This window comes from Malaclemys terrapin, chromosome 1, assembly GCF_027887155.1.
Source record: "Malaclemys terrapin pileata isolate rMalTer1 chromosome 1, rMalTer1.hap1, whole genome shotgun sequence".
NCBI lineage: Eukaryota > Metazoa > Chordata > Testudines > Emydidae > Malaclemys > Malaclemys terrapin.
Window position 1 is genome coordinate 241204262 of NC_071505.1, and position 16023 is coordinate 241220284.

The 16023-nt window shown below is 47.8% G+C and overlaps 2 protein-coding genes across 4 annotated transcripts in view; both read right to left on the minus strand.

Moving 5' to 3' along the window:
- Positions 1–16023, minus strand: part of EDAR (ectodysplasin A receptor) — a 113279-nt gene that overhangs the window by 76885 nt on the left and 20371 nt on the right. The window lies entirely within an intron of this gene.
- On the minus strand, positions 9111–10885 carry LOC128827025 (uncharacterized). The gene is made up of 2 exons (XM_054010718.1): positions 10617–10885; positions 9111–9621 (listed from the first exon to the last, which is right to left on the minus strand). The coding sequence occupies exons 1-2, from the start codon at positions 10786–10788 to the stop codon at positions 9146–9148; spliced, it is 648 nt and encodes a 215-aa protein (XP_053866693.1). The 5' UTR covers positions 10789–10885; the 3' UTR covers positions 9111–9145.

Here is a 16023-nt window from a genome sequence, read left to right on the forward strand (position 1 = left end):
TAGAGAGAAGTCTTGAAGGTTTGTAGTCCTTAAAATTAAAAGGTATTTGGAGCCACAACTCTGATTGACTGCAGTGAGGCCAGGATTTGGTCTAGTATCTATAGGCGCCAACTCTGTCTCCCATCCAAGCATAGGTGCAGATGTTCTGAGAAAATCCAAGTACTGTAGGAAGTGGACTGGGCACACTTTTCTCTTGGTCAATATTGAACAAATGCCCCAGCAAGGTGTTTGAAATATTGCGCTGCTGAAGGTGCCATCATTTGGATGAGCAGTAAGCTGATATCCTAGTAAACTGCAGTAATTGAAGATCCCATGGCACTTCTTGTGAAAGTGAGTGTCAATGCTACCAGAGTTCAACTCCAGTAATTACATTCCACCAACTTAAATCCCCTATAGGTTGTGATAAAGTATTCTTTATTTCTTGTGCTTTATATTGTCATGTAGTGTTCCTTTCCACTGTTACATATTTTCCACATTTCACCACAGAGGTAGTGGCATTTCAGTGGTGGATGAAATTGTGCCTATGTGTAATTAGTATATCCTTTTGTAAAGCACTTTGGAAATCTTTGGGATGAAAGGTTCTATATAAATAAGATATAAAAGGAAGTGTAAATGTAACACTGACAGATCCTGGTCGTTGGGATTGAACCTGTGGAGCTAAATGCATGAGCTAAAAGCCACATGCTTCTTAGCTCAGACTGTAGCAGACTCATTAATCTAAGTGGTCTTGGTGCCACTAGAGGGGATAGAACACCACATGCAGGAGGTATGTGGGTTAAATAAAAATTAAGGCTAAAAAAATACTGCTGCGGGCGGGGAAATGGTGGGTGCTGAGCACTTATCAACACTTCCCTCTCCCCCTCAGTGCCTCCTGCCCACCGGTAGGCCCTGCTGATCAGTGCTTCCCCCTCCCTTCCCATGCCTCTTGCCCGCCGTAGTCAGCTGTTTTGTGGCATGCAGGAGGCTGGGGGGAAAGGGGTAGGAGCGAGGAGGCAGCATGCTCGGGAGAGGGGGTGGAATCAGATGGGATGAGGTGGAGTGGGGGCAGGGCCTGGGGCAGAGCTGGGGGTCGAGCATCCCCTGGCACAATGGAGAGTCGGTGCCTGTGGGCTTTAATTATATGATAACAGACCATTTCTCAAACAATACAGGGTGATCTGCTGAACACATGTTCAAAACATCACTTGCATTCTGCAGCCTTCTCTTTGGTTACATAAAGTTTTTGCATTTAATTTTCGATGCTTTTTTCTAAAGAATCAAGAGAGCTCCCCAGTTCTATAAATAGGTACCAGATAGCTGAGACTAACAGGTGTTTGTCTTTTAGTAAGCTGTGCATTTGAACATGTAACAGGAACCAGAAACAAAAGGGCAACCAGTGTCTGTTAGTCCTGCAGACTAAAGACACATTCCCATACCTGTGCATGTGTGTATACTTATAAAGGCATTCCTTTAGCCAGCCCTTTAGTTATTTAATGCCATTGCCAATTGTTACATGACATGTATTTATGCAATTAAAAAACACCTAAGGCCTTATGTCACCTTAAAATCATTTTGAGGCCTATCACTAAATGGAAAAACCCACAAAAACACCAAGAAGAGAAGCTAAGAGTTGCTTGGGGGATAGGATTGTTGCCATTTAACTAATTTTAAAAAGTGTGCACTTTCTGAGCTGCTCACACATGTTCATGGAATAGACCTTTAAAATACACACCTTCCGGCTTATTGAAAAATCTGCTGTGTATACCCAGTGAATAGCTTTCAAATGCTCCTAACTTTATTCAATCAAACTCATTTTTGTTTTCAAACCAAGCAAAGTGCACACTCCTCAATGATTATTTCCATGCCAAGTTTTAACTGTCAAACTTCAGCTGTATTCAGGAAGGCCTTTTCAGATAAACGGGACTAGAATTTTTTAGAATGATGAAAAATAAATGTTCCACTCACCTGCTTAGAAACATCTGGAAGGATTTCATTCAGATATTCCACAAATTGGGCAGAGGAACAAGCACAGAAAATTGCAGTCTCAGATGTGAAAGATTCCCACAGGAAAATTATGACCATGTGAAAAGAGAGGTGTTGTAGCACTCAGGGGTGCTGGAATTAGGGGTACTGGGTATGTGGCAGCGCCCCCTGGCTTGAAGTAGGTTCCATCATAGACAGTGTTTACAGTTTTGTTCAGTGGCTTTTAGCACCTCCACTATAAAAATTGTTCCAACACGCCTCGTAGCACCTTCACTTAAAGCAGCCAATTATCATGCAACAATAATAGTATTTCCTGGGTTTGTTTTGGAAAGAAAAAGCCCTCTGAATTCTTTCAATGGATTACACTTCTCTTGTTCACGATGAGGACAGAATTCTTTTCTCAGTATCGGCTACTACGGGGGATGGGGGTGGGATTGGGTTTCTTATCTTATTTTGTTTTTGCATGTATAGGGGGCAGATACTCTGCTGATGTAAATTGGTGTAGCCTCATTGGAATCAGCTCAGGATCTATCCCATACTATCTTCTATCCAAGGATTTGAGCTCAAGCACTTTTCAGACATTAGTGAATTTACCAGGCGGAGGCAGAGGATTAGACGTTGTGTCGGAGCAGGCTGTAGATAAGTAAATTAATTTAATTTAGCACAGTATTTTTTGCCCATTTTATACTTAATGAGTGTTTTTAGCCTATGGGAACAACATCCAAGATGCAACACCTCTGCCATGATATATGGTATTGTAGGTACTCTAAAAGCCTGCTTTTGTCAGTGCAAAACATCATTAGCCAACCACTATGGCATCTAGGAAAAATCCTGAACAATTCCACATTTCTCCCTGGAGCACAGTATCCCAAATTTGCAAAGGGAACATGGAAGGAGTATTTTTTTTTCATGCTCAATTTAAATAGCTTAGGAGGCCTAAAATCCTCAGTGTAATATATCTTTGAATGATCTCTTCTCTAAAGATACCCATCATAACATATACCCACTCCTAGGTATATAATTCTTTGTGTGAACCACAGGAAATTCCCAGCCTCAAACTTATCAGCTATTGGTTCCAATAGACTTCTCATGCCCATCCTTACAATGGATAATAGGTGCTACCAAATGCTCTGATTGTCAATTCCTTTCTGACCTCTGTTTAAAATTGCTCCTGGACTGCTGCACTCTGGTACTTTAGACTAGTGGTTACCTAGCAGTGCTACAGGCTGGGGAACAACTGGCTAAGCAGCAATTCTGCAGAAAAGGACCTGTGGATTACAGTGGATGAGAAGCTGGTTATGAGTCAACAATGTGTCCTGGTTGCCAAGAAGGCTAATGGCATATTGGATTGCATTAGTAGGAGCCATGGCCGGTTCCAGCTTTTTTGCCGCCCCAAATGGAGAAGGGGGTGGGGGGGGGGGAAAAGCCACGATCAGCAGCACTTCGTCGGCTGCTCTACTGTGCCGCTTCATTCTTTGGCGGCAATTCGATGGCCAGTCCTTCCCTCCGAGAGGGACTGAGGGACCCACCGCCAAAGACCCGGACGTGCCGCCCCTTTCCATTGGCCGCCCCTGGAGCCGGCCTTGGTAGGAGCATTGCCAGCAGATCGAGGGAAGTGATTATTCCCCTCTATTCAGCACTGGTGAGGCCACATCTGGAGTATTGCATCCAGTTTTGGGCCCCCCCACTACAGAAAGGATGTGGACAAATTGGAGAGGGTCCAGCAGAGGGCAATGAAAATGAGGGCACATGAATTACGAGGAGAAGCTGAGGGAACTGGGCTTGTTTAGTGTACAGAAGAGAAGAGTGATGGGGAATTTGATAGCAGCCTTCAACTACCTGAAGGGGGGTTCCAAAGAGGATGGAATTTGGCTGTTCTCATTGGTGGCAGATGACAGAACAAGGAGCAATGGTCTCAAGTTGCAGTGCGGGAGGTCTAGTTTGGATGTTAGGAAAATGGTTTCACTAAGAGGGTAGTGAAGTACTGTAATGGGTTACCGAGGGAGGAGGTGGAAATGCCATCCTTAGAGGTTTTTAAGGCCCGGCTTGACAAAGCCCTGGCTGGGATAATTTAGTTGGGGTTGGTCCTGCTTTGAACAGGGGGTTGGACTAGATAACCTCCTGAGGTCTCTTCCAACCCTGATATTCTATGATTCTAGCTCACCTTGTCACTCTACTGGCTATTGCTACTTTAAAGAGCTGCAGTTTCAGTTCTGTTAATCGCTTGTCAGTCAACACACTGAAATTCTAAACTCCATGACTCCCATGTCTTTATGCAGCTCCAGAATTGATAGTCCCAGCTGCATAGTGTGGTTGTACCAGTCCACCCATATTGAAATTGGTCTGAGGAGAGAACTGTCTCCACCCTCCAAATAATGAATGAGACCAACATGTAACTGTCATAAAAACATGCTTAAGCTTCAACAACTGTAGTACGTGGATGCAGTATTCACATGGCGCTCAGCGCCAGCCCTTGTAAAGCAAGGCACATCTTCCTCTGAGGTACCTAGCCGAGCTAGGACTGTGTCAGGAGAAGATCATTCAGCTCCTGACATGCCAGCTCTGCCCTGGACTCCTGACAGCAACTTGTTAAGGCTGCTCTCTGCTCAAGCTCCAATTGCCTCAGGACCATGGCCACACACAGGAGCATGATTCAAGAGAGCTATTGTTACATAATATATAGCTTCAGAGAACAATTATTACAGGTAAGTGATTCTCTCTTATTTTTTTGCCTCGGTCTTCACAGACAAGGTCAGCTCCCAGACTGCAGTTCTGGGCAGCACAGTATGGGGAGGAGGTGAGCAGCCCTCAGTGGTGAAAGAACAGAGTAAGGACTATTTAAAAAAGCTGGACATGCACAAGTCTATGGGTCCAGATCTAATGCATCCAAGGGTGCTGAGGGAATTGGCTGAGGTGAGTGCAGAACCACTGGCCATTTTCTTTGAAAACTCGTGACAATCGGGGGAGGTCCCAGACGATTGGAAAAAGGCAAATATAGTGCCCATCTTTTAAAAAGGGAAGAAGGAGAACCCGGGGAACTACAGACCGGTCAGCCTCACCTCAGTCTCTGGAAAAATAATGGAGCATGTCCTCAAGGAAACCATTCCAAAGCACTTGGAGGAGAGGAAGGTGATCAGGAACAATCAACATGGATTCACCAAGGGCAAGTCATGCCTGACCAACCTGATTGCCTCCTATGATGAGATAACTGGCTCTGTGGATATGGGGAAAGGGGTGGATGTGATATATCTTGACTTTAGCAAAGCTTTTGATATGGTCTCCCACAGTATTCTTGCCAGCAAGTTAAAGAAGTATGGGCTGGATGAATGGACTATAAGGTGGATAGAAACCTGGCTAGATTGTCGGGCTCAACAGGTAGTGATCAATGGCTCGATGTCTAGTTGGCAGCTGGTATCAAGCAGAGTGCCCCAGGGGTTGGTCCTGGGGCCGGTTTTGTTCAACATCTTTATTAATGATCTGGGATGGATTGCACCCTCATCAAGTTCACGGATGACACTAAGCTTGGGGGAGAAATAGATACACTGGAGGATAGGGATAGGGTCCAGAGTGACCTAGACAAATTGGAGGATTGGGCCAAAAGAAATCTGATGAGGTTCACAACTTAGGATGGAAGAATCCCATGCACCGCTACAGGCTGGGGACTGACTGGCTAAGCAGCAGTTCTGCTGAAAAGGAGCTGGGGATTACAGTGGACGAGAAACTGGCTATGAGTCAGCAGTGTGCCCTTGTTGCCAAGAAGGGGGGGAGGGATAGCTCGGGGGGGGAGGGATAGCTCAGTGGTTTGAGCATTGGCCTGCTAAACCCAGGGTTGTGAGTTCAACCCTTGAGGGGGCCATTTAGGGATCTGGGGCAAAAAAATTAGTCCTGCTAGTGAAGGCAGGGGGCTGGACTTGATGACCTTTCAAGGTCCCTTCCAGTTCTATGAGATAGGTATAAGGCTAACAGCACATTGGGCTGCATTAGGAGGAGCATTGCCAGCAGACCGAGGGAAGTGATTATTCTGCTCTATTTGGCACTGGTGAGGCCACATCTAGAGTATTTCATCCAGTTTTGGGCCCCCCACTTCAGAAAGGATGTGGACAAATTGGAGAGTCCAGCAGAGGGCAATGAAAATGAGGGCACATGACTTACAAGGAGAGACTGAGGGAACTGGGCTTGTTTAGTCTGCAGAAGAGATGAGTGAGGGGGGATTTGATAGCAGCCTTCAACTACCTGAAGGGGGGTTCCAAAGAGGATGGAGCACGGATATTCTCAGTGGTGGCAGATGACAGAACAAGGATCAATGGTCTCAAGTTGCAGTGGGGGAGGTCTAGGTTGGATATTGGGGAAACACTTTCACTAGGAGGGTGGTGAAGCACTGGAATGGGTTACCTAGGGAGGTGGTGGAATCTCCATCCTTAGAAGTTTTTAGGGCCTGGCTTGACAAAGCCCTGGCTGGGATGATTTAGTTGGTGTTGGCCCTGCTTTGAGGAGGGGGTTGGACTAGATGACCTCCTGAGGTCTCTTCCAACCCCAGTCTTCTATGATTCTTCTATGGTTGTCTTTGAGAAGCTAAATAGATTGAGCTCCTCGAGTCTATCACTATAAGGCATGTCTTCTAATCCTTTAATCATTCTCATGGCTCTTCTCCATTTTATCTACATCCTTCTTGGATTGTGGATACCACAAATGGAAACAGCAGCAGTTGTGCAGAGGTAAAATAATCTCACTGATCCTACTCAAAATTCCTCTTATTTATGCATCCAATAATTGCATTAGGCCTTGTCTACACTACGAGAGTAGTTCGATTTTACTTAAATCGAATTTTTGGAATCGATATTGCAAAGTCGAACGTGTGTGTCCACACTAAGGACAGTAATTCGACTTTGTGAGTCCACACTAACGGGGAAAGCGTCGACATTGGAAGCTGTGCACTGTGGGCAGCTATCCCACAGTTCCCGGAGTCCCCGCTGCCCATTGGAATTCTGGGTGGAGCCGCAAATGCCTTCTGGGTAAAAAAAATGTGTCCAGGGTGCTTTTGGGTAACTGTCGTCATCCGTCCATCACTCCCGCCCTCCCTCCCTGAAAGCGCCGGCGGGAAATCAGTTCGCGCACTTTTCTAGTCAGTGACAGCGCGGACGCCACAGCACTGCGAGCATGGAGCACACTGCGACCATCGCTGCAGTTGTGGCCGCTCTCAACGCCTCGCAGCTTATCATACACCTTTCCCTGAGGCAGATGCAGATAAGTCAGGCGAGGAGGCTACGTCACCGCGGTGATGGCCTGAAGTCTGAGAGTAGCACAGACCTCTCAGAAAGCAGGGGACCCAGCGCCGAGGACATCACGGTCGCAATGGGTCATGTTGATGCCGTGGAACGGCGATTCTGGGCACGGGAAACAAGCACTGAGTGGTGGGACCGCATAGTGCTGCAGGTCTGGGATGAATCCCAGTGGCTGCGAAACTTTCGCATGCGGAAGGGAACTTTCCTGGAACTTTGTGAGTTGCTGTCCCCTGCCCTGAAGCGCAATGACACCCGGATGCGAGTAGCCCTGACTGTCCAGAAGCGAGTGGCCATAGCCCTCTGGAAGCTTGCAACGCCAGACAGCTACCGGTCAGTCGCGAACCAGTTTGGGGTGGGCAAATCTACTGTGGGGGTTGTTGTGATGCAAGTAGCCAAGGCAATCGTTGATGTACTGCTGCCAAAGGTAGTGACCCTGGGAAACGTGGAGGCGATCATAGATGGCTTCGCAGCGATGGGATTCCCAAACTGCGGTGGGGCCATAGATGGAACTCACATCCCTATCCTGGCACCGGACCACCAGGCCAGCCAGTACATTAACAGAAAGGGCTACTTTTCCATGGTGCTGCAAGCACTGGTGGACCACAGGGGACGTTTTACCAACATCTACGTCGGATGGCCGGGCAAGGTTCATGACGCTCGTGTTTTCAGGAACTCTGGTCTGTTTAGACGGCTGCAGCAAGGTATTTACTTCCCGGACCACAAAATAACTGTTGGGGATGTGGAGATGCCTATAGTCATCCTCGGGGACCCAGCCTACCCGCTAATGCCCTGGCTCATGAAGCCCTATACTGGCGCCCTGGACAGTGAAAAAGAACTCTTCAACTACCGGCTGAGCAAGTGCAGAATGGTGGTGGAGTGTGCTTTTGGCCGTCTCAAGGGGAGATGGAGAAGCTTGCTGACTCGCTGTGATCTCAGCGAAACCAATATCCCCATTGTTATAGCAGCTTGCTGTGTGCTCCACAATCTCTGTGAGAGCAAGGGGGAGACCTTTATGGCGGGGTGGGAGGTTGAGGAAAATAGCCTGGCTTCTGATTACGCACAGCCAGACAGCCGGGCGATTAGAAGAGACCAGCGGGACGCGCTGTGCATCCGGGAGGCTTTGAAAGCTAGGTTCCTGAGTGAGCAGGGTAACCTGTGACTGTAAAGTTTGTGTACAGAGAAGCCGAACCGGCCCCCGTTTCTTTACCCAGTTAATGTTGACTATCCTCTCCAGTTACATACCCCCTTCTCCACCCCTTCCAACACACGTTTCGAAATAAAATCAGTTCTACTTTGTTAATGAACACCGTTTTCTTTACTACTGTTTTCGCGGGAATTTTTTAAAACTGGGACGCGGATTGTGGTGCGGAGCGGGTGTAGTGTAGTGACGCAAAGAAAGCTTCTAAACTCAAGGATTGACAGGCTCCGCTGTGGTGGGCTGGTTCTTTCAACGGAGCCTGTCACCCCTCCTGATCGGGACTGTGTGTATGGGGGGGCTATGTGACTTTGTGGCAGGGGGAGGACGGTTACAGATCTCCTGCTGTGTGGCTCTGTGATCCTGCATAAGGACCGCCGCTTAAGATCTGTAACTGCCCTCCCCCGCCACAAAGTCACAGAGCAACCCACCCCCCACTACAGAACATGAAAACCACCTCCCAGACTGACCAGGGCAACTAGTCACTGCACTGTGTATGTGCCCTGCTGCTGTACCTGCCCCCGCCTATGTACCCTGCCAAAGGTGACTGTCCTGTCCAATTACCATCCCCCTTTCCCCCCCTCCTCCAAAAGAACATGATGGAAACATTAGTTAACAGAAACATATTTTTTATTATCAACTACACATGGAACTGGGAGGTGAAACTTGGACGGGGGCTTGTGTCAGGCGGGAAGGAAAGAACTTGTCAAATTTTGGGGAATGAGAGCCTTCTGCTACTAGAGCTCTCTGCAGGGGTGGAGTGAGAGTTTGCGTGGACTCTGCCGCCTCTCCTTCTGTGCACTTTGGGTGAGGGGGGTATGGGACTTGGTGGCGGGGGAGGGCGGTTAGAGATGGACTGCAGTGGGGCTCTGTCCTCCTGCCTCTGTTCCTGCAGAACATCCACAAGGCGCCGGAGCGTGTCCGTTTGCTCCCTCAGTAGTCCAAGCAGGGTTTGAGTCGCCTGCTGGTCTTCCTGCCGCCACCTCTCCTCCCGATCCATGTTTGCTTGCTGCATTTGGGACAAGTTCTCCCGCCACTGGGTCTGCTGTGCTGCCTGGGCTCGGGAGCAGGCCATAAGCTCTGAGAACATGTCCTCCCGTGTCCTCTTCTTCCTCTGCCTAATCCTCGCTAGCCTCTGGGAGTGTGATGCCAGGCTAGGTTGTGAGACAGTCGCAGATGGGGCTGTGGGAATGGGAAAAAGGGAGTGAATTCCTCAGAAAGATAAATGTAGTTGTGAACAAAGAACATAGTCTTTCTCTGTGAACAAGACCATGCACAGCACCTATCACATGCGCACTCAGCACAAGGTCGAATTCTCGGCCTTCGCATTCAGTGCCTGGGGTCTTGCACAGCACATTTGAGAAGCGTGTCAGGACAACGGAATTTCTGTTGCAGGCAGACATGGTAAGCCGTAGACTCGTGGCAGCTTAAAACTTTAATATTAGCAATGGCCTCATTTCACATTGAAATCAATGTCGGTCCCTGCTGCCAGCAATCCGGCAAGCAGGAACTCTGCTCCTGTCCCACACCCTCGCGGCTGTCCCCGGGAACGATCCCTTTCGGCTGCCCCTCTCCCGCCTCCACCGCGTGGCTGCAAACCAGCGGTTACAGTTCAGTAAAGGAACGGTAAAGCAGTCCCAACACTAACATTCCCCTACCTCATTCAAAGCAGGTCACCATGAGCGACATCACCCTCATGAGGATCTCTGACAGCGAGAAAGAGAGAATGCTCCAGGAAAGCCTCCAAAGACCAGGGCCGTATGCCGCCCTGCTGTGCAGAGCAATGATTCCCGAGTACTTGCTTGTCTCGTGGCGCGGCAACGTGTCGTACTACGGAGGACCCAATAAGGCCGCTCTCCCCAGGAACCTAATGCAACGGATTTCCAATTACCTCCAGGAGAGCTTCCTCGAGATGTCACAGGAGGATTTCTGCTCCATCCCCGGACATATAGACCGCATTTTACTCTAGCTGCTGTAGCAGTGACTAAACAGTAGAGCGGCTTGGGCAGGACAATCATGCAAAACTGGACATTGCTAGATTTTTTTTTCAATAGTTGCACTGCCCATGACTGAACCGTTAAGCGCCTAGGGCAAACTAATCATGAGAAACCCATTTTTTTAATTGTTAATATTCCTGTTCTGTTAAAAATAAATGTTTAGATGTTTACAACACTTACTGGCTGATCCTTCCCCAGATTCTGTGTCCGGGGTAACGGCTGGGGACGGTTGGTAGGGGATCTCTGTAAGGGTGATGAAGAGATCCTGGCTGTCGGGGAAATCAGCGTTGTGAGTGCTGTCGACTGCCTCGTCCACCTCTTCTCCTTCCTCATCTTCCCCGTCCGCTAACATGTCCGAGGATCCGGCCGTGGACAATATCCCATCCTCAGAGTCCACGGTCACTGGTGGGGTAGTGGTGGCGGCCGCACCTAGGATGGAATGCAGTGCCTCGTAGAAACGGGATGTCTGGGGATGGGATCCGGAGCGTCCGTTTGCCTCTTTGGTCTTCTGGTAGCCTTGTCTCAGCTCCTTGATTTTCACGCGGCACTGCGTTGCATCCCGGCTGTATCCTCTCTCTGACATGTCTTTAGAGATCTTCTCGTAGATCTTTGCATTCCGTTTCTTGGAGCGCAGCTCGGAAAGCACGGACTCATCACCCCACACAGCGATGAGATCCAAGACTTCCCGATCAGTCCATGCTGGGGCCCTCTTTCTATTCTGAGATTGCACGGCCATCACTGCTGGAGAGCTCTGCATCATTGCCAGTGCTGCTGAGCTCGCCACAATGTCCAGACAGGAAATGAGATTCAAACTGGCCAGACAGGAAAAGGAATTCAAATTCAAATTTTCCCGGGGCTTTTCCTGTGTGGCTGTTCAGAGCATCCGAGCTCGTACTGCTGTCCAGAGCGTCAACAGAGTGGTGCACTGTGGGATAGCTCCCGGAGCTATTAGCGTCGATTTCCATCCACACCTAGCCTAATTCGACATGGCCATGTCGAATTTAGCGCTACTCCCCTCGTCGGGGAGGAGTACAGAAGTCGAATTAAAGAGACCTCTATATCGAACTAAATACCTTCGCGGTGTGGACGGGTGCAGGGTTAATTCGATGTAACGGCGCTAACTTCGACATAAACGCCTAGTGTAGACCAGGCCTGAGAAATAGTTACTGCTTAATAGCTATATTTTGCTTTCAGTCTGCGCACAGATCTTCTAGTGATGTCTGTTGGACTGTGACTGTGAACTGTTCAAAATCCTTGCCTCTGCCCACCTCTGTGTTCGGCTTCAGTCAGCTCCTCTACTCGCTGTTGCCCCTGGACCTCCACTTGGGAATACACAGAACATAGGGGTCTCCAGGGTAAACTTAACGCAGCCTCAGGTGGCATAAACTTTTTAAAGAATTCCCCACTGGTGGATGGGGGTGATGCACATCTCCATCCCCTTCCTAATGGGTAGTTTTAGGGTTACCATATGTTTGGATTTTCCCGGACATGTCCGGCTTTTTCGTCCTCAAATCCCCGTCCGGGGGAAATTTTTAAAAAGCCGAACATTTCCGGGAAAATAGGGAGGCATAAGCCAGGGTCCGCCCGGCCCCAGCCCGACCCGCCGGATCCGCAGCGCAGCCCAGCCGCCCCGGCTTTACATTGTAGCAAGCTAAGGGGGAGGGGAGAGGGGGCGCAGCCTCAGAAGGTGGCGGAGGGGCCGCTGCTGCCCCCGCAGGCTGGGTGGACCGCGTGCCCCAGCCGAGCCCGCAGGACCACGGGGAGGCCGGGCCCAGCCAGTGGCTAGGCCTTCCCTCGCGGGCTGGGACCCCCCGGCCACTGGGGGACCCTTCCTGCAGCCCCGTCGCCCCGCCCGGCTCAGAACCCGGTGCCGCGGGAGCTGTTTCCAGTGGGGACAGACAGGCCGGGGAACGTGCTCGGCTGTGGCAGGAAGGAGGCTGTGGCGCGGGGCGGGGAGTGCGGCGTGTGCCGGGGCTGCAGGGACCCATGCCGCCCCGGTCGCCGCTGAGCATCCAAAGCCCCCGCCAGGCAGAGGCTGCCGGGTGTACGGGGGAGCAGGGCAGGTGAGGGGCGCAGAGGCTACAGGGCGAGGAGGAGCAGGGCAGGCAGGGGCATAGAGGCTGCAGGGGCAGGGGGGCGCAGGGGCAGGGCAGGCGGGGTGCGCAGAGGCTGCAGGGGCGGGGGGTGCAGGGGCTGCAGGGCGAGTGGGGAGCAGGGAAGCACTTAGCAACCCCCAACCAAGATCAGAGCAGGAGGGAGGAGGGGGAATGCAGGGTGCTCAGAGGAGGGGGCAGAGTTGGGGCATGGACTTTGGGGAAGGGGTTGGAATGGGGGTGGGGAAGGGGCGGGGGTGGGGCTGGACTGGGGGTGGGGAAGGGGCGGAGTTGGGGCAGAGCCAGGGCCAGGGCCAGTTGGGGAGTGTCCTCTTTTTTCAGTGTTGAAATATGGTAACCCTAGGTAATTTGCACTGCTAGTCCCTTCCCAACATGTTCCCTCTCAGGTGAAACCTGGATCCCACAGAGGATGGTGACAGGAAATATTGATTCCGACAGGGTGGTGCCCTCCACTTTTGGATCTTAGTGGAATGATCCATCCCAAGGTGATCACCTTAAAAAGAATTTAAATGCACCCTAAATCAGACAGATTACAGCCTAATTTTGGCTTATTGCTGATTGCTGTCAGACCAATTGTGAGTTGAGTTTCTGCATATTTATTTGCAACACAGATGTAAAAATGACTATATGAAATGAATGCTTCCCAGCAAAATAAATTAATGTTCCCATTGTTTGTACAAAGTGTGCATTTGTTTTGCGAATCAGCGATATTTAGAGTCAGCCATGTTTTGAGTTACCCCAGTGGTGGCTGCTTCTGGATTTCCTTGCTTTAGCTGAGGCTTTTGTGATGACACAAAGGAGGTGGGGCAGTAGGTTGCAGTGCCCAAGTAAAATTTTGAAGTTCTGGTGTCTTGTGTTTTTAGCTGATGATTCCTGTTTTGTTTGTTTTATTTGAAGTGTTATCGAGAACTAAATAACTTATCAACTGTTCCAACCAAAACTTTAAATCAGCAGCAGAGATAAAAGATCATTAGGGCTGTCAAGCAATTAAAAAAATTAACTGCGCGATTAATCGCACTGTTAAACAATAATAGAATACCGTTTATTTAAATATTTTTGGATATTTTCAACATTTTCAAATATATTGATTTCAATTACAACAGAGAATACAAAGTGTACAGTGCTCACTTTGTATTTTTTTCATTACAAGTGTTTGCATTGTAAAAAAATGAAAGAAATAGTATTTTCCATTCACCTAATACAAGTAATGTAGTGCAATTTGTTTATCATGAAAGTTGAACTTACAAATGTAGAATTATGTACAAAAAAACCTGCATTCAAAAATAAAACAATGTAAAACTTTAGAGCCTTTTATTTTAGAGTGCAAGTCCACTCAGTCTCACTTCTTGTTCAGTCACTCAGACAAATAAGTTTCTTTACATTTGCAGGAGATAGTGTAAACAAGAAGCGGGCAGCATTATCACCTGAACGTGAGAACAGGTGTCCTCATGGCACTGTTGTAGCCAGCGTCACAAGATATTCATGTGCCAGATGCACTAAAGATTCACATGTCCCTTCATGTTTCAAGCACCATTCCAGGGGACATGCGTCCACGCTGATGATGGATTCTGCTCGATAACAATCCAAAGCAGTGCGGACCGGCGCGTGTTCATTTTCCTTATCTGAGTCAGATGCCACTAGCAGAAGGTTGATTTTTCCTTTTTGGTGGTTTGGGTTCTGTAGTTTCCACATCGGAGTGTTGCTCTTTTAAGACTTCTGAAAGCATGCTCCATACCTCGCCCCTCTCAGATTTTGGAAGGCACTTCAGGTTCTTAAACCTTGGGTCAAGTGCTGTAGCTATCTTTAGAAATCTCACATTGGTACCTTTGCATTTTGTCAAATCTGCAGTAAAGTGTTCTTAAAACGAACATGTGTTGGGTCATCATCCGAGACTGCTATAACATGAAATATATGGCAGAATGCAGGTAAAACAGAGCAGGGGACATACCCCTCTGGAGTTCAGTCACATTTAATTAACACCTTATTTTTTAACGAGCATGGAAGCATGTCCTCTGGAATGGTGGCTGAAGCATGAAGAGGCATATGAATGTGTAGCTTATCTGGCACGTAAATACCTTGCAATGCCAGCTACAAAAGTGTCACTGAAATGCTTGTTCTCGCTTTCTGGTGACATTGTAAATAAGAAGTGGGCAGTATTATCTCCTGCAAATGTAAACAAACTTGTTTGTCTTAGCGATTGGCTGAACAAGAAGTAGGACTGAGTGGACTTGTAGGCTCTGAAGTTTTACATTGTTTTGTTTTTGAGTGCAGTTACGTAATGAAAAAATCTACATTTGTAAGTTGCACTTTCACGATAAAGTAAGGTGACCAGACAGCAAGTGTGAAAAATCGGGACGGAGGTGAGGGGTAATAGGAGCCTATATAAGAAAAAGACCTCAAAATTGGGACTGTCCCTATCAAATCAGGACATTTGGTCACCCTACGATAAAGCGATTGCACTATAGTACTTGAATGAGGTGAATTGAAAAATACTATTTCTTTTGTTTATCATTTTTACAGTGCAAATATTAGTAATCAGAAATATACACTTTGATTTCAATTACAAAACAGAATACAATATATATGAAAATGTCGAAAAACATCCAAAATAGTTAATAAATTTCAATTGGTATTCTCTTGTTTAACAGTGTGATTAAAACCACAATTAATTTTTTGAGTTAATCGCGTGAGTTAACTGCGATTAATCGACAGCCCTAAAGATAATCTGTTCTACAAAATTCCCAAAGGCAAAGACATTCAGATTTTTTTTTAACATGAAAAATCCTGAAACTGCTGTGTTGCTTTTGAAGTTTTGATTGACACCCACGCACACCCAGACACACACTCTTGCCTGCTTATGAGCCCATCATGGAAGATGCTGATCGCTTTGGCTTCCAGTTAAGCCACTAGGAATCAGTGCCATGGAGCTCTTTGACCATACTTGTAGAATAGGTGCTCATCTTCCTCTGCCATATTCCTCTGGGTTTTAGAACCTATTATTTTTCACCAAAATGTATTTTAATAGCTATCACTGTTTACGGAAAGTGCTTACAGACACTTTGAAGAAAAGGGTGTTGTTTTTCATTTTACTTCTATAATTGCTGCAGATGTTGCATAGCCTCATCTATGTTAGTTAAATATTATGCCTCTGTAACATTTTTGATCCTCATTAATTATAGCTCAGGAAAGCATACAAAGACAACCTGCCTCTTTAATACAATCAAGATTAATTGCATGGTTCCTTCATAAGAACGAACCACCAACAGCTTAACAAAAAATGTTTGTCTTCAAGCAGCCCTTGGATAATTTTTTTAAAAACTGTTACAGGAAGTGAGAGGCTGCCAAATTATCTTGCCCGTGAGCCTCACCCTCATTATCAGACTAAACGAATGTACACACCCTTGCACTTTTATCCTTTTCCAAGCCCAAGGAAAAGAAAAGGGGGGAATAAAAAAATCTTTACACAAAAGTGT

Excerpts from the sequence above, each read along its gene's own strand:
- LOC128827025 (XM_054010718.1), bottom strand. The coding sequence starts at position 10,788 with ATGTTAGCGGACGGGGAAGATGAGGAAGGAGAAGAGGTGGACGAGGCA. Across the intron at positions 9,622-10,616 it reads ATCTGGGGAAGGATCAGCCA|CCCCATCTGCGACTGTCTCA; the intron begins GTAAGTGTTGTA and ends CCATTCCCACAG.